General features: G+C 39.7%; 1 protein-coding gene across 1 annotated transcript in view; it reads right to left on the reverse strand.

Moving 5' to 3' along the window:
- Positions 1 to 4022: 4022 nt before the first annotated feature.
- The window catches only part of CMTM8 (CKLF like MARVEL transmembrane domain containing 8), a 36466-nt gene continuing 19894 nt past the window's right edge, over positions 4023 to 20594 (reverse strand). The window contains exons 2-4 of the mRNA XM_082312689.1: positions 11859 to 12032; positions 7396 to 7512; positions 4023 to 4574 (exon numbers count right to left, since the gene is read on the reverse strand). Coding sequence (XP_082168815.1) covers positions 4491 to 4574; positions 7396 to 7512; positions 11859 to 12032 — 375 coding nt within the window. The 3' untranslated portion in view covers positions 4023 to 4490. The remainder of the gene's footprint in view (positions 4575 to 7395; positions 7513 to 11858; positions 12033 to 20594) is intronic.

Raw genomic sequence — 20594 nt, forward strand, 5'->3', positions numbered from 1 at the left:
CGGCGCCCCGGGGCTGCCAGGGGCCGGGCGGAGCCCGGCGCCTCCCCGCCCGCCCTCGCTCGCTGCCCGGCTGGCGCGGCCGCGGGGCGGGGGCCGCGGAGGGGGCGGGCGAGGAGAAGCCGCGAGGGTTTCCCCTCCGGCGGGGAAGGCGCCGTCGCTCCCGCGCAGGGAGGTGGAGGAGAAGCCGGGCCCGGGACGACGCCCGGCAGCGGGGCCCGGGAGCCCCGCTCGGGCAGGCAAAGGGCAGCAGTGCCGCGGCTCCGACCCGCCGCTCCCGCAGCGCCTTTCCGGACCGGCAGCCGCAGACGGGACGCCCGGCCGTGCCCCCCTTTTGCAGCTGGGTTACATGAAGATGGAGGCCGAAGCGAACGTTTTCAAGCAGGGAGAGGGACGCCTCACTGGACATGGTGGGGTCCCGGGAGGGGAGCTCCACGCTGAGCCGGCCACCACAGCGGTTAGCGGTGTTGCTCCATCGGTAAAAGACCCCTCGGCGTGTTCAAAAGTTCACCAGCGATGTTCTCGGAGGGGAGCCGCTCCGGTGCTTCGCAGTGGAGGTACAGCTGCAGACAGCGGCTTCCCACACAACATTTATTCGCACCAAAGACCCCCAAACCTTCTGATTCACGATCTCGTAAAAGATAAAACACTTGCACTAAATGGGCAGTAATGACTGTCCAAATGTCTCAACCCCTTTGTTCGAATTAAATCATGCAAAGATACTAACAAAACTCAGCAAAGGAAGCTATATATTTCCTCAAGTTTAAAAATAACTTGTTTTGCTTTCTGACAAGTGAGGTCACAGCAGGCCTCCGAGCTGGGCATATGCCGCTTTACTAGAGTAGTAACCCCATCTGCTGCTGCTCTGCTCTGCAGTTAGGATGCACATTCAGTTCACATTTAGTATTTACTAGCTCCTTCAGCAATTGAAACTGTCTTAGGAGGGAAGACAGGTAAGTTCAGATGATCTCCAACACAAATAAGGGGCTAGCGTAAGTAATTTACATGAGGAAGACAGTGTTTGCCAGTGTAAGCGATGGCCTGTAACAGACTAAGCAGTGCATGGTTTTGGGCTTCCATTAAGCCAGCTAGTAATTGCAATAAAAGATATTACCTGTCCCACCAAATTTTATTTCATTTCATTAGATATCAAAGCTACAACACTGCCCATCTACACAAGAGTAAAATCCTAGCTACTAAGGAAGAGTTTTGGGGTTGTGTTTGTTTGTTTTTTAAACAGGTGCTTTTTTCCCCTCTTCTTGTCAAGTTCAGAAGCATGCACACGTATAGGCTTCTTGCAAGCCCTGTGGAGGAAGGTCCTAGTAACTTCTGTACTTCCTATTAAGAAATATATTTTTCTTACGCGGTGATTCAGCTTCTTTAGCTCTTAACTTCCTTTGAAAGTGTGTATATGTCTGGGGCCCTGCTGATCTGAGTTCAGCCCAGTAAAACAGAAATATCTTTAAATTAATACAAGTAGCATAACAGTCATATTTTCTACTCAGAAATACAGGCATCTTCTGTAAACCACTGGCACAAAGTCAGTCTAAAACACTGCTGAATTTCAAGTTTTTATTACAGTTCTCATGCTATTTACTTTACTCGTTAAGTGCATCATGTATGATGATGATAAGAGGTACCGACAGCACCTTGATAAAGGAATTTTGATGGCCATAAGTTGACATCAAGTATCCTTATGTATGTGGGTGACTTGGATTTTTCAGAGAGACTGTCTGAAACAAGGTATTTATAATGTCAAATACCTTTGTTTTGCAAGTGGATTAGCATTTTGTTCATTCTTCTAAATATCCGTATTAAGAATTTCACTAATGATTTCTTTTAAATAAGGTTGTTCTTTTAAGTGAGGTTTCTTTCAATCTTAGGCACACTAAGCAATGCCTGCAGCCACAAATCTTGTTTTGATTGTTATATGATAAACCACAGCTAGCTTATCTTCTTTATCAATATTAGAATATACAAAGGTATACATCATAGTTTGCAAATCAGTGTTTAAGACTAATGAGCTGGAAGAAACAGATAACCTTTTGGGTGCTTATGCCTTTCTTCAGGCCTGAAATAGGGAGGAGCAAACTTCCGAAGTAATTCTCAACTTGCACTGATTCCTCCCATGTTAACTAGATCTTCAGAACACTTGAAAAACAGTTGGTACCTGGGGAACAGCTGAGAAATGAGACACATAAGAAAGAGCATGGGAAGTAAGATAATTATCTTTCTAAAAGGAAAGAACAAGGCAGATACGTTATGGTTTGTGGAAAAAAGCAAGGCCAAGCATAAAGCAAACTTCTGCCTAGTATGTGTTTTTTTAAAATTCAGAATTAAGGCTTGAACTCACAGATTTGCCTTTGGAAGACATTCCACACATCTTCCCTTGAGGATCAGCACTGAAGACTCAGAGAGATGGTAGATATTTTGCCAGAATCATTCCTCATCTGGCAATAGTGTGGTTTTGTCCTTCACTAATGGGTTTATTCTGACATGTAACAGACAGTTTCCATGACAGTTTTTGGTAAATGGGATGAAACATATTACTCCCTCTTAGCTGTACTCCCTCTTACCACCTCTATCCACAAATGTTGTCTGGGTTATGACTTTAGGCCAGACCATCACAGTTACCACAAAATCATGAAACATTTGTGCAAACATAGTCACGTTCTTTGGACTTAAGATAGGTACATCAAATATCATTTAAGAAAGGAATTCTATTACTACAAAAGCATTTTTACTGATGAGAAATCACTGATGAGATTTTAATTCTGGCTACATTTCTAGTCACATTTTATCAGTTGACATTTGGATCATTTTTATGCCTTTGATTTTTTTCCAGCAATGGAAAAGAGCATATGGGATTTTAATGACACATTTTATCTGTGTAGATAAAAATGCATAGTTGGTAGCCCTTCTTCCTTCTCACAACTGGATAATTTTAGCAAGCAGCAGACAGCCTGACCTTTGTTGTACAGACCAGATGCAATCTGCAGACAAATATAGGCTTTTAACTAGTATCTTGGCTTCCCTTACACTGAAATCCTGTGACTCTGGCAGATAATAAAGAACAAAACAATGTGATCAAGAATAGAATTAGCTGGCTGCTGATAAATCTCCTTTACTGCAAGGCACACACGTAAGTAAGCACACACCATTTAGTCACAGGGAGAAATAACATTTTTTTAAGCAGTAAGATCTCTCTACTACCATATATAATTGTCCAGCTAAGTTTTTGAAGACTGGAAGAGAGTCCAAATCTTCTTAATCCAGGAAAAAAGATTTACCAGTAGTTTTAAATGAGGAAAACTTTAAATATCACAAAACAATCACGACCTCACGCTCTCTAATACATAATTCCTGGAAAAAATTCCTTAGGTAATTTGTATTTCAAAGTCATCTTCAAAGGTATCTGTTTTGAAAGTCATAATCTTCTGTCATACTTCTGCTTGACTCAAAGATACTTAAATATGAGCATCAAATTAAAAAATTCATTTGTTAAACTAACAACTCACAGATGATGCCAGTAGACAGGAAAGGAGGGAGGAAATTCTTTCTTTCTAGCACTGGCATCTTGACAATTCTTCTACGGATTTAATCTTTACATCATTGAATAGGATTTAGAAGCCCAGATTTTAATTAGGACAGATTAATGGCCTAATCTGAGGAGAAAAGAGAAAAACACAGTCCCCTGAGAAACAAAATATATTACCTTTTAGAAGGCCTTTTGTGATATTCTCAGTAGGTTAAACACTGAGCACTAAGGGACTGTTGTCTAGACTTATGCCTTGGAGCCTGCTGGATTTTAGAAACCTGTTAAGATAATGTGTTTCAGGTGCAACATTCCTTCAGCCAGCTTCAGACCTACAGTAACAGGTTCCAAAAGCTGTCTCATGACTGTGAGAAGCTGTTAGAATATGCAGACTGACGGGATCATTAGAATTCTTAGTAGCATATATTTAACTCTGAAAAAGAAATTAAAAAAACAACCTTCTACTCCCAGTTTACAAAACATGCACAGTTGGGTCAATTATTTATTTATTTTTAAAGTTTTGGGTGTTTTTTTTTTTCCGTGCACAATGTCACTTTTTGTACACAATAATGAGACAGTATCAATCTTAGTTTTGATTTGTAGCATTCAGTATCAAAAGTATACCTGTAACATTTAAAAAGTTACATTTACAAAATTCACACAGTCTGAGTAAGATTTATTAAAGCTTTAGTAATAACATCTACACAATTTCTAGAAAAATACCACATTAAATTTTAAAAGAAGCAGTATGAAATTGTATTATATAGTACAAAGTCAGTGTTAGATGTCTCTAAAGATGATACTGTATTATAAATAATCATTTTAATCTCAGTTTAAACTATATTGTGTCAATTCTAACAGAAATGTTCAAAAAGACCTCATCCCTCTTCCAAGCTTTTGTCAAAAGAGTATAATCCTCAAGATATTTTATACTACAGAATTCATTTTAACAAAATATTTACTGCAAAGTTCGTGATCGCCAAGATATAAAGCTAAAGTACGTATTTCCAGCATAGCAGGAGGTAACCACAAAGGCAAAGAACTGTAGAGAGAGGGGAAAAAAAAAATATATTAGGAAAAAATATATATTTGCGAGCACTGTCATTTTTATGGAAAAAAAAACAAAACAAAACAACCAAAACCAAACCAAAAAACCCAAACAGCTATGGCATTTGGAAAAAGGAGAAATAGCAGGCTGACTAAAATGGCACTCTTACACCTCCTTGTACTTGTGTGGCCATCGCAGTCAACACCCTGTAAGTAAGCTTATATTATGCGTAGAAATACACACCTAGAAGCAGATAAAACATGGCATGTTTCAGCTCATCTCTCCACATTATACTGCCTCAGTATGGATCTCATAGATTGGATCCCCACCAATCCTATACTCACTGGCTGCAACATCGATTGCTGGTGAAGACTGAGGGATAGTCCGTGGGACAGCGTGAGCTCAAGCTAACGCTCCTGCACTGCTGCTACGCTCCAGGAATTGCCCACAGCCCACCCGTACCTCAGTACGGCACACCGTGCATCAACACAGCTTGTTTACAGAGAAAGCTGGGACCCAAATGCGGGCCCAGACATGTTCTCAAACAGCGGTACCGATTAGGTTACCAGTTCCAGAGGTTCTCTACTGATAAATAAACGTATTCCTCAGTGCAAATAACAGTGACAGCAACCACGCTGAGATACCACTACATTGTCAGAAACTGATTGCAGAATAAGCCTTCTGTAGCAGGCTAGATTTATTTTAAAGATTAAAACTACACAGTATCAGCGGTGTTGCTTCTGCAGTCCTTGCAGCATATGCACGCAGAAACCAAGGAACAGCTGTGAACTATTTCAGTTGTACTGATAAAGTCCAATTCAGTGCCAGCGGTTAAGTTCCTGTTAATCACTGCATGTTGTTCAAAATAGACTATGTTCAAAATGGTCTTATGATAAGACCAGAATGTTTTGTGCTGGTAACTGAACCAAATAAAGCTGACACTGCAAATAGGATTAACACTACTTTTCTTGGAGGTGAGCAGTGTGATAGGACAAGAGGGAACAAACGCAAGTTACAAGAAGGGAAACTTCAATTAGATATTAGGAAAAAAAAAATATCACAATGAGAGTAATCAAACATGGCAACAGAGGCCCAGAGGCATTGTGGAATAGCCATCCTTGGAAATACTCAAAACTCAAGCGGACAAGGCCTTGGTAGCCTGATATGAGTTAGCCCTGCTTTAAGGGGGGAGAGAGTTGGACCGGATGACCTCCAGAGGTCCCTTCCAGCCTAAAAATATTTTATGATTCTACCAATGTTTCTTGCTTAGATACCATCGTTGGCCTGGGTAGGCACTTCAGCTCTGAGAGCAGCATGCATACAGGCAGTAAATCTATGCCCTCCAACAGAGGGCTCTTGGTGAGTCTTGTCTAATGTCAATTTAATCTCTTGCACCAAAAACTGTAGATGATGATGATGTAAAATATTATTACAACAGAAAATTGTAGCATTCTTCTTTTCCAGTAACTTTGTTTCTTATGAAATAAAAGCTCCATCTAAAATCTTTCTAACAAAGAATGACTGTTGGGGATAGATGACTTGCTGAATTCTCACAAACATCCATCCATGAAACCCTTAATGGGTTCAGAAAGCAAGAATCTACATTTAATAGTTTATTTCGACAGTGCATTAGATAAACACTATTAGGAGGTATTAGAAGAGATTCCAAACATCCCATGAGACACTGAGCATTCATGCATTTTGAATAAAACCTCAATCAGCATGGAAGCTTATCTAGCAGCAAGCAAGTTCCTGTCAACAGCAGTGGCTGGGTAACAGATCAATAGTTACGAACTGCCAAGGGGAGAAGACCCTGAACACCAGTGAAGTGACAAGGACGTAGTTATCCAATTCCCAAGACAAAAAACAGAGCAGGTGTTCAAGTCTCTGTGTTCATGGCTGTCTACAATAAGCTTCAGACAGAAGACAAGATTTGTGAATAGTCCAGAGAGGACAACTGCAGAAGCATGAACAGTCAGCAAAGTAGCCATAATTCGGAATTACTCTATACAGTTGAATTTGACTACTGTTGCCACAACATGCAAAAAGTGCTTTTACAACTCCCTTAACTTAGCTAGAGAATACGTTCACCTACTCAGAAAGTGACAAGACTCTCTTAAAAAAACCAAAAACTTGTTTTTCACCCACATTGACTGACTGCTTTGGATTTCCAAATCTAAGTAGTAAGACAGTAATGTCAGACTAATTAATGATTTGCATCAACTTTAAAACACTGGGAAGTTACATGATTTTTCAGGTATTGCCCACCCAACTCAGAAGAAAGATTATCAAAAGTTGAGGCTGTAACAGGAAGATCACTGTAGAAAGAGCAATACCACTTCAGGACCTTCCCAAAGGTGCTGTGTACATGGCTCAGCCCACAAAAAGCTACATGCACCTTATCCACATGCGTGCAAAGTTAGCTGAGTTAGTTTAAACTGCTTTTGAAGTTGTCCAAGTCCATTGAGGTGACTTGGTGCCCACCCCATCAGTTTTTTCTACTCTGATGTGCAGGCTATAACATCTGCCAGAGAGCTAGTAATAAATGGGGGCAGGAGAGGGGAAAAGCAGCATGATCTTCAAAACATTACAGCCTTTTCTGATGTGACTGTCATCTCCTGGTGGAATTTCTAGTCACCTCCAAAAACTATGAACTAAATTACAGCTACCTATAGGTTTTGTGCATGAGCATCTATATCAGTCTGCACCTTTTCAAAATCCAGAACGCATGCATTTCAACCTGCACTTCCAGCGACCCTCCTTTTGATGTAACTCTATTGGACGCAGAACTGATTTAAACAAAAAATGAACTCACTGAAGAGGCTGCCCAGCTGTTGTAATTGTGACCGTCCAGTTCTTTGGTAACTGAAGATGCATCTACAATGGCAGCAATGAGGTACAAAATGAAGGCACTTCCATTAAAACACAGACCCTGTTGAAAAACCAAAGTTTTTAGTAATTAATAATAAGTAATAATAAGTAATTAATATGCACATGCATTTGTTACCATTTTCTATTCCAACATTACAAAACTCTCCTCTGAAATATAATGTACACGTGCAATGTACACAAGAAACGTGATTCTTAACTATTTTTACCTTCTTCCAAGTTTCTATCTGTAAGATTAAAATTTAACTGCTTATTTTGAAGATCGATAAACGTTAAAGCACATTTTGGACAAACTGTTCTCTCCGTCACACTAAATCCAGAAGAGTCTTAAAGCTGTTGTACTGTGATTTCCCAAAGGTGAAAGTAAGGACAAAGTTTGGTTATCACAATCCAAGTGTTAGGCAGTAAGAATGTGACGCTACATGAAAAAAAGAAAGAAATAAAATAAAACTGCAATTTGATTGCATTTCTAATCTACACAGATACACTGTAGGAATCAATGACTCATGGCATATGAAGAATATTTATAAAGCTTCCAAAACTTTGTTTTCTCCACTTCCGACGGAAATAAATAGGGTGTAATTTTTTCAGTTGTATTCTTCCACCTTTCAGTACCTTTCCCTTCTGCCTGTTTTTGAGAGGAGAAAGAAACAGATAAAACCAAGGAGGAGAACAGTCTGAATGGACTACATGGGTCATCATTCCCATCCACAGCAGATGCTGCATTTTCTCTTCCAAGGTGCAGAGCTAATCTCTCAGGGTACTTACATTTATTACTAAGAAAGAAGCAAAGCCGATAACGTTGATCTCATGTAACACCACACAGTTTGCTTGGTTTTGCATGTGAAAGAGAACAAGAAAGGAAGGGAAAATGGAAGTCTAAGATGATGAAAGACAGATGAAAAAGTATGAGGGCTTTTTTAAAAGTAAGTAATTTTAATACTTTGTCCTTTACTTACTACTTGGTCATGCCTATAGGAAGTTCATACTTACTAAAAACAAAATTTCCCCCAAAACTCCACCCTCCTACTTGTCTAAGGCATATGACTTTGGCCATAAAATATTCTTTTAGTTCACTAGTGCCATGTTTAAGTAGAATACCTGTGACATGCTTTGCACCTAGTTACAATTGCAGGAATTAGTAACTCAATTAAGACCAGGTCTTAATGTTGTACATGATCTGCTCCCTTCAGCTTCTGGACCCATGCTTGTACCCCAGAGCGTCACACAAATATCATAACCCTTAACTCTGTTGACCCAGTTGTCTCTAAATGTTGCCATACTGGTGGAGCTCCAACTTATTAATTTCCATGGTGTGACCCAGTGGATACTAGGAATATATACCAATTATTCATTATTGAATTCACTAGTCACCAACTCTGGCAGAATCTAAAAAAGAGCTGCAGCCCAAGAAGAGAAGTTCAAAGGCAGTGACAACAGCTGTATCCACATCAGCAATTCCCTCAGTGCACCAAAGCGTCGATCAACAGCCTGAAGTGGTTGGTACGGAAGTTCCTCACATCCATCTCCAGGATGTTTGGTTCTGGCAGAGTTTGCTTCAGACTGGGTGGAGTCTGGCCCACTGCTGCACTCTCCTGTGACACTCAGGGTTCAAAACTTTCTGAAGGGAAGCCATTCCCCAAACACGTGCTTTCTCAACTGCAGGCCCCTCCAGAGAGCAGCATGCTGTGCTGTCATCTGTCAATACGTCAGTCTTCTGGTCACCACTGCCTATATGAGACTTACCATACAAAAAGCCTTACAGTTTTCAGAGCAGGCTGAAGGGCATGCATGTCCTCCGGTGGTTCCTAAGTCCTTGCAACTTCAGGGCATTTGGAAAAGAGCCACTTACCCACCTTTCTGCAGGGAATCATGGGCAGTGCCTCAGCACTCAGATGGAGCCTGGCACTTGAGGTTAGATTCGAACACTTATAAATGAGTGGGGTTTATCTCGCCTATATCAGTTGATCTAATAAAGGTATTATCTCTATCGACAAATTTCACCTCTCATTTTATCTGGGTGTTACAGTAATAAAATATCAAACCGTCAATCTTAGGATAAGATGCCAACTATTGGCAGGTTCAGGTGAACTTCTGTAAAGCGCTGATTTTCAAACTCCAAATTTGATTGCCTAGAGTATTTGTTGTTGTTATTTTTAGATTTCCCATTCCAAAAAGACTCAATTACGCTGGAAAGCTACAAATCCCTGCGATATCTTGTCATGTAGAAAAGAAAAAAAGCACGTAATTTTTTAGAAGTGCTGCTCTGGGAAATAACACTGTTGGGGAAGATGGAATGCAATGCAAGCTGATTGGGCCTTTACTGCCAATATATTATTCAAACCAAATGGTTCATGCGAAATTACCATCTGCTTCTTAAATTCAAATTTACCAGATTTTAAAAGCTTCCATTGATTGTTTCAGCAAAGAACTTGCACTATTAAGGAGAGTCAGTTTTGAAGCATGTCCTTTGGGTTAATTTGCAGTAAAAGTAACTGCATCTTAAGCAATTTGGTAATGTGCTTAACCTGCAAAAAGTGGATTTATGACAGAGAAGTCCAGATGTAATTTTGGATACTGCAGACAATAGGCACAGTTTGAGCTAACTGTTGCCTAAGGAGGCAGAGCAATAACTAGCAGAGACTGAAATTCAGGATACTTCAGAGAATAGGGGGAAAGTGGGTGTAAACTCACTCACTCAAAAGAGGTGTGTGTCATGCTCTCTTGAATGAAGACATTAACAACATTTCTCTGAAAAGAGACCCAACATTCCTCTTAGCCAGCCAGGAGTGGCAGAGGTCCAATTCAAAGGCTGTTCCCAACAGCTCTTTTAATACCTTAGGGCAAAACAAGCTGGAATGCAAGCATCTTTTATTTATTTTGCATTTATTTTCTCTTCATAGTACCCTTTACTATAAAAGGAGACTACCTTTTGGACCTACATTTATGTGATCTTATCTACAATATGTCTGGAACTCAGAGCAAGAAATACACTCAATATGAAGCAGAAACAAATCAAATACTCCAGCTTGTCTACCACATAGATCGGGGCAACTCATTTATGTGCAGCCGTTGTCTGATAATAGTGTTAAACTGATGAAAGAAGGGTAATGACTAAAGCTGTATCCAAATGGATACAAAGATGCTTCCCTTTGAATGTACTTTACTTACATCTAATGCAATGGGGGGAAAAAAGAAACAACACAACACACCTTTGAATGTACCCAGACACATTACTGCTGTAATTGAAAAAATCCAACATTTCTATAGCAGTGTTATAGCCTTAATGGTAATTGCTGGTCATGAAACTTGAAAACAGAGAAGCTATCTGAACATAATCCTGGTTGTTCTTATTAGTAATTGCTATAGCTGGCTATTTATTACAGCAGCAAATGGGAAGATGAAAAGAAAAGAGTATTCGATTTTAGTCACGTACACAATAGAGCTGATAAGCTGTTTGCAACACAGAAGTCAAATATATTTTACCATAAAATTAACAGAATCCTAGTCAATAATCTTTAGCTAGTGAAAAAGAAAAAAGTAACAGTATCTCACTGTATCAGACAAATGCAAAGCTAAAATTTATAATAATTCCTGGATGGGTCACAAATAGCCAGTTGGCTGAGATGACAATGACTTTTAGGATCTATTACCCTGAACACCAGCCTGTTATGAAAAACATGTAAAAATATACCGTTGAGAGGTACAGCTAGCCAGGTTTGTTCAAACCACAAAAACTGGATCTGAATTTTAAGTGCCTGTGGAATTTTCCTGTAATTACATTAGCTGTTTATCTGATTTGCATTAAGCCTTGAGCTAAAAGCAAAAGGATTACATGGCACATATTTTACGTATATGTAACACTAATTTTCAGCACCATTTTCACAGTAGGCCACATATGGATTGCCAGACTGGTGCTACCTCTGAACCACCTTTGCTTTTACTTCAGCAGAGGAAGACTCATGTTTTAAGACCCAGGGTCCCACGTCCAATTCATGGTGTTGATTCAAATAGGGATTTCTGCTGTTTAAGCCATACGTCCAGGTCTGTTAGCTCAGAGGTAGCAACAGACTCATTCTTCATGGGATGTAATCACTACAGGGAGAAAAGAGGTCACTATGCATAAGTATCAGTCACATGCACATTATTAAAAATCAAGTCACTACATCAACCGCTGAACAAAATGGTGAAACATCATAGGAAAAGTGTTTTAAAAGTATCTGGGTAGGATGAAGGTTAAACACTGCAGGTATGCAGTCACACAGTAATTAGGGAAAAATCTGCAAAAAGCACAAATACAGTTGGTTAACTACACTCATAGAATGCATAAATATTTTATTCTCTTCATAACCCAGCAAATCTGAATCAACAATGAATAAGTATATTTACCACTGTGGTCCATGGCACCTGGGGGATCCTGGTATAGGTCATTGTCATGTAGATGATCAGAAAGAAGACTGTGAGAACCCAGTAAAACACAGCTACAAACATCACCCAGCCAAAGGCTGGATATAGAAAGTATTCTGTTCCAGCAATCAGGGTCCACACCAGCAGCCCCAATACCTGCAAAAGTTATGGAGAAGAAAGAAAACTGTTACACAATCTTAGACCTCATACATTTGCTCTAGGTCAAGGAATGATGCCACTGCCATTCACATAACCATTTGATGAGCTGAGCTGGGATGCTACACTGACAGAATACTAATCTAACAAAAAAGAAGGACATATAAAACTGGTTTTGCTGTGGCAGGGCGTCACAAAGGGAAAGGCAGAACGAGGCGTCTTGGTGTAGATTTAGCTCACCTTTAACTATTATGGAGCCATACTTGCAGTGGTTTTACAGCTAGGTCTCAAAAGGATTGCTTATTACAGCCTACTAGCTTACGTGCATGAAGGTAAATACTACTACTTTGCAGTCAGCAAAGTCACTTTAGAAACAGAAGCCTGTAAAGGACCACTGGGATCTTCAGGTCCCATCTGCCACAGTCACAGGTAACTTGAGTAGTTGGGGTCTAGTTCAAAATGGTCCACACCTGCTCTGTGGACTGGCAGGCACCATAGACACAAAACAACTCCTAGGACCTTACTAGAAAAGGTAGTAGTAAAATATCAACAGCTACCACCACTGTAACATGCTGCTGGACCAGAGCAGGTCAGGTTGGGAATGTCATTCCATTCCACAGTTCTTAAAACATCTCCCAGGTGACCTGACCCAAAGTAGTAGACAAGAACTCACACTCAAGCAAAGCCCTCAAGCAAACCAGTCTGGGGAAAAAACTCCTTCCTGATCCTGAATCTGGCAATCTGTTCACATCTAAGACATGAAGAAATACAATGAACCAGATATTTTAAGATACGCTCTCCAGTTTTCTTTAGTGTTAGGTGATCTCCAATGCATTAAGAGGGATGAGGGGCAAACAAAACAGAAGTCAAGTCATATGCCACAGGAAGAAAAGTTCTGTGTTTTGCAAGTTGTCCAGCAATTAGAAAACTCTTAATTACAAAAAGAAAGGGTTATTTTATACCTTAAAACCAAACAAAAAACCCAAACGCCACCACACACACTTTACTGGAGTCAGATGTGGAAACTAAAATTCTTATATTTGAAACAAGGCTCATCTCTTTCTGCTATCTGGACTATGGTGAAACTGCCTAGCAGTGAGAAATGGAAGGAAAACAAAATTAAAGCAAATAGCAGCACACTTAACAGAAAACAGCCATAGCTAGACAATTTAAAGAACCTTTTACCCCAATATTCTGTCTCCAGCGGTGGTTAGTAACAGATGTTTGAAGAAACACATTAAGAATAGATGATGCAATAGTAATATTTCCTTGGACTACCTTCCTCAGCTCTCAGGAGTGTGCAGTGGAGGGACTTCCTGAGCCTACGGTGGTATCTTTGTAATCAACAGCCCCTGACAGAAGATGACAGTTTTGCTATATCTTCACTTGCACAAGAGCTAATTCTGTTCCCATGCAAGTTGTTGGCCATGGTCTCATTTACTTTTCTATTGCAGAACCAAACATGTAAATATCAATGATAAATCTCTAAACATTATATACAAGACAAAACTATACTGTTAAACAAAAGTTCATTGTAATCAGTCCTGCTAACTTTCAGCGGCTACCTGGTATGTTTATTTTGTCTTCAATTCATCCTCCAAATTGCCACCCAAACTTAATTCAGCTCTCACTTTGTTGTTTTGTGTGTTCACAGTATATTCCTGTCTATTATTTGTACATTCATCCACATCTGCACCATGCATACATAAAACACCGCACAAATGTCTGTTCCATATTTTTTTTTTGGTCTTGTAATAGAGAAGGTACATAATGGTCTTTTTAAGAGCACTTTTTCCATGGTTTTCACCAATTCAGCAGTTTCTCTTTAACAGGAAGCCCTAGAACCTGCTCAGACTGGGATAAAAATTCCTACTTTCCGTATCTTACCAGGGGAGGGCAGCATTGCCTCACAAGAACAGTTAAACTACCCAGTTAATGCTATTTGAAGATATGCACTATTCTTTAATGCAAAGTTATCCGTTCAGCAATGCTTCCCATAGTTAATTTTAATTCTAGTTCCAACAACATTTTAGTAATAGTAGCAATTCAGTTAATAATGCTTCAAATTGCACTAACTACCCATGATTAGATTAAAAACCAACTCAATTTTAGTGTAACAACTGCTTTAAGATTAAACAATCTTGAGAGACTGTTTAGCTAACAAAATATCATTTTCTCAGGATACAAAGTTGCTTTTCATTGTGCCCATCCACTTTAATCCAAATTTAAATTCATCATTCAGAAATTATACCAATGAATAAATGGTCTCATGCTTGATAAATAATTATTACAGATTTATCCTAGGTCTGAATATCTAGCAAAATACCAAGAACAGAAACATCGAAGATGAGACAAAGAAAACAAAGAAATTAAACATCATTATACACCATAACCTATGAACAACAGTGTTGGTTTTTAGAAAGCTTTTAAAAATAGAAGTAGACTTTTTCATAAAAAGCACAAGACTATGAAAAACACTTAATACTAAATTCAACACAAGTAAGATTGATAAAGACACCTCAGCTTATATAATGGATTATTTCTGGAAAGAATAAAAACTTCACAAGCAGCAAATTATTAAAATTAAAAAGGAAGATTTTGAGGTTACAGGAGACCCCTAATCTTACATTACCACACAACGAAGCTAGCAAGACATTAACTAGAGCACTGGTATTCTCACTGGTCACTGTTTTTTCCAGTTAATATTCTAACCTGGTGTTATCACCCCTCTTTCAAGATCATTTTAATATTTAAGCAGCTGTACATCTCACATGTATTCCAAAGAATTGCTTTTAATGCACACTTTTAGCCAGCCCGTACCAATGGCAGAACAATTTATCTAAGCAATTGAGATGCACCATGGGTGTTACAGATTTATATTCTTAACCAGTTCTTGGTTCATGTGCATCGTAACTTTGATGGGTTGCATATTAGAGCGCATCTGACATTTTCAGTTAGATCCAGATACTCTTACTGCATATTACTGGAGCTGAAAAGGTCAGATCAGCTCATGGTCAACAATTCACTCTGTGTGTAGTTAAATGATATGGCAAATGGTTTTATTGCATATGTAAACATATGCAATAAATTGATTTAAAGTTCACACTGGCCGTCGGCATCTACAAAATACCTAAGGAGTCAAAAGGAACACAGACATCTAGACGAGTCTTTCTTGATTAGCTTGTCTTCTCAGCATGTTAAATACTGAGATAGCTTCTGTGGTGTTAAAAGCCTGTCTCATAATATTCTGACTGTCCCTTACATTACACGTTTGCTGTTCAACAGATCAGTACAAACTGGATGACACTTGTGCATCTGCTTGAGCCAAGAATGTCGCTTTTTCCTGCTGATTTGATAACAAACCTCCCCACTGGGAATAACCGGTGGGGAGTTCAAATGCCATCTCAATGAGCATCTACTGTACAGAATCTGGCAAGTGAGTGATAGGTATGCGATACCATAAAGCAAAGACCAGCAACTGCATGCGATACCTGGGGAGTGCCCACAGTAATTCAGCATGTGCAGACAGTACACAGCTACCTTCACTGCTTCAGATCAGGTGCAAGACAAGGGAGAAAGCTCCCCTCAGTAACTGGGAAAGGCCTGTATCTCGTTATAACCAGGTGTGCTAGATTGTATTAGTAATAGCTAAGTATTTTATTTTAATTTATGAGGATGTCAGAATATGCTTATTTAGAATTACAGGAACATACTACAATCCTGTCAAAAATGACTCTGAGAAAGGGAGGAAAAAGCATCAAGACGACCAAAGAAAATAATGCATGTGGCAGTTGATGAGAAGGGATGCTGGGTCCTAAGACTGCAAGGGCTCCACCAACTGGGCCCACTTTTTCAAGTCAGATGGGAGATAGGGATTTCACTCATCAGTACATGATAAAGGCAAGCAAATTTCCCTTGTTTATTGCAGTTGGGCATCTATTTTGTGGTCATTTGGCTGCTGCTTTATCAGGTACCTCTACTACTAGAATGCATTAATATGTCAAATGTGCTAATGCATACTTCAGCATTTGGCAGATACCATAAAAAGGAAATAACTTTGTAGCAAAGTCCAATATTATTGAGTGTGCAGGTTTAAAATTAGATGCTTAATTGCATATTCAAACCCTTAAATAAGTGCCATAATTTTTCCACAGTGCCGAGAACTTTAAAAGTATCGGACTATTTAGTCACTTAAAAAAAAAATATAAAGGCTTTGTTGCCTAGTAGATGAGACACATCTTGTCTCATGTCACTGGTACAAGTCAGCAGGTACGAAAGCAGGTGTGAGCTTGAACCTGTGTATCCAGTTTTGCTTTTTGAAACAGCTTAAAAACTGCAGAACTGAATTCGTACTTGCAAACTGTATTTAAAAAGCCTATGATGCAGTGACTCCTCTCCAGTGATGCTAACGTTACAAATTCTGCAGCATTCATCTTGACTGGTTAACTCAGCAACACAGTTAAAAATGTTTATGCATCCCTTTCAAAGGAAAAAGAACTTGGCAGAACTGACAGGGAGAAAAACTATTTGGCATGTTCGCCTGAAGCTTTTCCTGTTCTTTATCCTAGAGATGCTTCCTAGGACCATTTCAGTTCTCTGTATGCATAAGTATCGTAGGATTTATACAGAATTGCTACTGGCACAGATGGAAATTATGCTAGAAGGAGATTAGAAGAGTTGTGCATTTGCAGCAACAGTTGTCTCCTGTATGCAAGCCACCTAAACATGGGCAGAATCCAGCAAGTAGAAAGCAAGACATCTTGCCTCTCCTTCCTAAGAAAGGAGATTTATGACTAGAGGAAAGAGAGACCATTCTAAATTATTGCACATCATTATTTCACTACTAAATCACAAGTTAGGAGCTACCTCAGCAGCAGCACAAGCAGCCTATGAATGTCTGAACCTCCAGCCTTTTCTTCCCTTGGCTACTCTCTGCAGGCAAAAAAAACCCAGGGAGTCTCTTGCGTGCAGGGAGAGCGCAAACATTTCTCATGCCCGCTGCCTAGTTTCTTATCTCACCTTTCATGGCCCTTGGGAAGGCAACGTTGTAGATACTTTTCCTTGGGCACTAAGAGGAAAAACAAGGGTCCCTAAGGGCAGCCAGACCAGCAGTTCAGTACTATAGGGGCTCCTCTTCTTTGATGTGGATTAGTCAACCACCCCTTGGGTGTTTTGTAAGCATTTGGTAAGATTAACAAACATTCTTCCAAACCTATCATGACAGGGATCATACACCAAAACGCAGGATCTTATACTGCGAATCAAAATATCCGGAGGGGTGGTTAAAGAGAAAAAAAAAGAGGGGGAAAAAGGGCACTCCTCCTCTATTGTTCCTGTAAGACATGCCCAGGTCAGTCAGTCGTATAGAACAGGCAGAATTAATTGTCTTATATTTGACAGATACAGAATGATTTTTTTTTTTTTCCTTTCAGCTACGGCTAAATGGAGTAAATGTTTGTACTGCACTTAAATAATGTCTTTAAATCGGAGGTTTTGTGCTCTCACACACGATCTACAAAGTGACATACAACAATTCCGCCTTTTGCCACTAGAGGGAGCACAATCATTGCCTTTTTTTTTTTTTTTTTTAAAAAGAAAACCGCTTTAGAAGGGGGCACTTCCACAGGCTTCAGATGCCCAGCAGAAACATCAAAGGGGCAGTTTGCATAGGGTGCCAAACCCCTGCAGATTGAAAGGGAACGCTTGAAGAAAGCGAGATGTGTGTATATATATATATATATACACACACACAGAAATCTTTCACAAGGCTTATGCTAAGTTAGAGTGCCTCCACAAAGCAACTTTGATAGGTTTACTTTCATACTGGGTACAACAGCAACATCAAATGTAGGTTTATCCACAAACTACTCGAAATAAGGATCATTTGTTTGTTCTACTTCAAAAAAAAAAACAAAACAAAACCCAAAAAACAAACCCCACCAAAAAAAAGCCCACCAAAACCAAACAAAAACAAAATAAAAACCCCCAAACCACAAAACACTTCCCCACTATTTAGAAAATTGTATTTTAATGTCCATGCAGGAAAAACGCCTCAGAAAAAAATAAGGCGAAAGCCTACAAGTACTGAATAAGTCAATCAAATATCAATCCAGACTACAATACAAAATATAAAAATCTTGTTTGTGCTGCAGTTGTACAAAAGGTGTTTTTTAGGATAGATTTCCTAAGAAAGAAAACTACTGGAAGCAGCACGTGCCAAAATACGCTCCAGAAGTATGTCTTCACTAAAGACTGAACTCTCTTACTTAAGAGTTTAGTCCAAATCCTATTACAAGCCACACAGAAAAACCTCCTGACCCAGGCCTGCAATGAGTCAAGGCCAACTAGCAGACATTTCATTCAATAGGAAGCGTGCCTATTCCGGAGTGAGAATTCAGACCAAGCCCTTCAAAAGCTGACGAACCTCCAGTGCCTCTCCTACAGCTCCACGGAGCTGGGAAGTCCTCCCACACCTACCCCAATTCCCCAGGAAAGAGTCCAAGAGTGCCTTCGCCTAAAGATCTGGGGAGCAGACCTCCCCACACCTGAGCCAGTAAAGCAGGGCTAGTCCTGATGTTCAGACCATGACGCTCATTATCCAGATCAGCCAAGCAGTGAGGATGTACTGAACTGGCCGCGGCATGCGTAAATAAGGGTATCGGCTTGCACTTACAAAAGGATTCATGCTGAGAGGCTGAGTCAGCTTGCAGGAGTGCCCAAGAAACTATAATAAAGTCTCATTGGGAAGAGCAGAGAGAGGGAGGCAGTCTATGGCAAGTGGGAAACTTATTTTTCTGATCAGAATGGGTATTGCAATATTGCAGGTGCTGACTAGGCACAAAGACAACAGTACCTGAGCAAGATGCAGTAGCAGACCCCAATTTCGTGTTACCTTAATGAGTCTACCACCTGCTAAAATGAATAAATCACAAAGGTACTCCTTTTCTGGCTTCCACTGTTGACTCCACTGACCACACTGCAACTCATGCGTGAGGAGCCTTCTATGATACGATGCTCTGTCTCACTGCAACTGACAGCTAAGAAAAAAAACAACTCAGGGGTGGGAGAGAGTAAGGAAACCATGCTGTCCATCCCCGCGGCGTATTACAATGCTCAAACGTTCTTCACCTGAGAAATAGGCATGGAATGTGTGAGACCAGAGCTAACACCAGTAACACAGACCAAGAGGAGGTAGCTTAAATTAGAAAAGCAAGAGATGTTTTCTGGAAAACACAGACTGTCACATCTCCCATCAAAACTGTGAAATCACTACAAAAGAGTTTATTTCTTACAGTTTCTCAGGAAGCTTTGTCTGAAAAAAATAACTAGAGGTAGGGTAGTGGATATTCAGAAGGTAAACAAGAAATAAGACTGTGCTTGGGTTGTAAATTTTGTTCCATGTGATCAAAAATTTCACAAAGGAAGATTAGAAATTGTCAGGAAAGGAATAAAGTAATAGAAAAACTCCACCAAACAGAACATATCGCAGTGCTTTATAAATCAATGGCGTACCCACGCATTGAGTATCTTCTGTTCATTCCTCTCTCCCATTTCTAAAATGACACAGGTGGATTATGCAAGGCACAGAAAACGGCTCCTGCAAGAAAAGAAATTTAAGATTGGAAAAAAGATGAGTCCAATTTTCTATTGAAGACTGAGGGAGGACATGATAGAAATCTGCAGAATGGCGGGTGGCATAAAGAAAGGAACAAGGACTGAATTAGGACTTGCAACACAAGAAGTATCCAGCTAAATTATCAGGCAGAAAGTTGAAAAACAAACAGAAGGAAGTGGTATGTAAAAAAAAAAAAAAAAAAAAATCAAGAAGAAGGAAAAAAAACAACACATAACCAAATTACAGAATTCGTTGCCACAGGAAACATCATACACACTCCTGGAAGACAGGTCAGCCCTGTCTGTATATAATACGTATATACACAATAGTCAAGATGCAACCTTCAGCTCTGCAAATTCCTAAATGTTCAGTTCACTAGAAGCTAGAGAACTATAGCAGAGAAGGATCTTGCCATATGTGCTCCTTCTTACACTCCTCCCCAAGTTTTCAGTATCACTCCTTATCAGAGCCTGAATATACTGGACTAAACAGACCACTAACCAGATCCATTACAACCACCGTTACTAACTTCTGGTTTTAATTTGCCTTACTTTCCTGCAGGAGACCCTGGCAACCAAGTACTGGAAGCTGCAAAAGTGTTAATAGAATAGGATGGGATGACTACATGCCACATCAATATACCGTTTTTTTTCTAAAGTAGGATTATGAAGAATAATGCCAAGCAACGGTGAAGAAACCAGCTTGAATTATATCATCACAAAATCCATCTTCTCAGCAGAGCAGTGGTTAATCATTAACAGGTCATTAAAATGTGTACAAAGCATAAAGATTGGTCCTTGTCCCAGGGCACTTTCCACATTAAATGCTTTAAGGTTTTTGAGGGCTGCATTCAGGAGCACACTACTGTTTACTAATGCCTGTAAATTCTAACTTAACACTCATGTTTTGCCTGAGGATCTGCTCACACAGAGACATTTGTATAGGTT

Source organism: Platalea leucorodia (genome assembly GCF_965183815.1).
Source record: "Platalea leucorodia genome assembly, chromosome: 1".
Taxonomy (NCBI): domain Eukaryota; kingdom Metazoa; phylum Chordata; class Aves; order Pelecaniformes; family Threskiornithidae; genus Platalea; species Platalea leucorodia.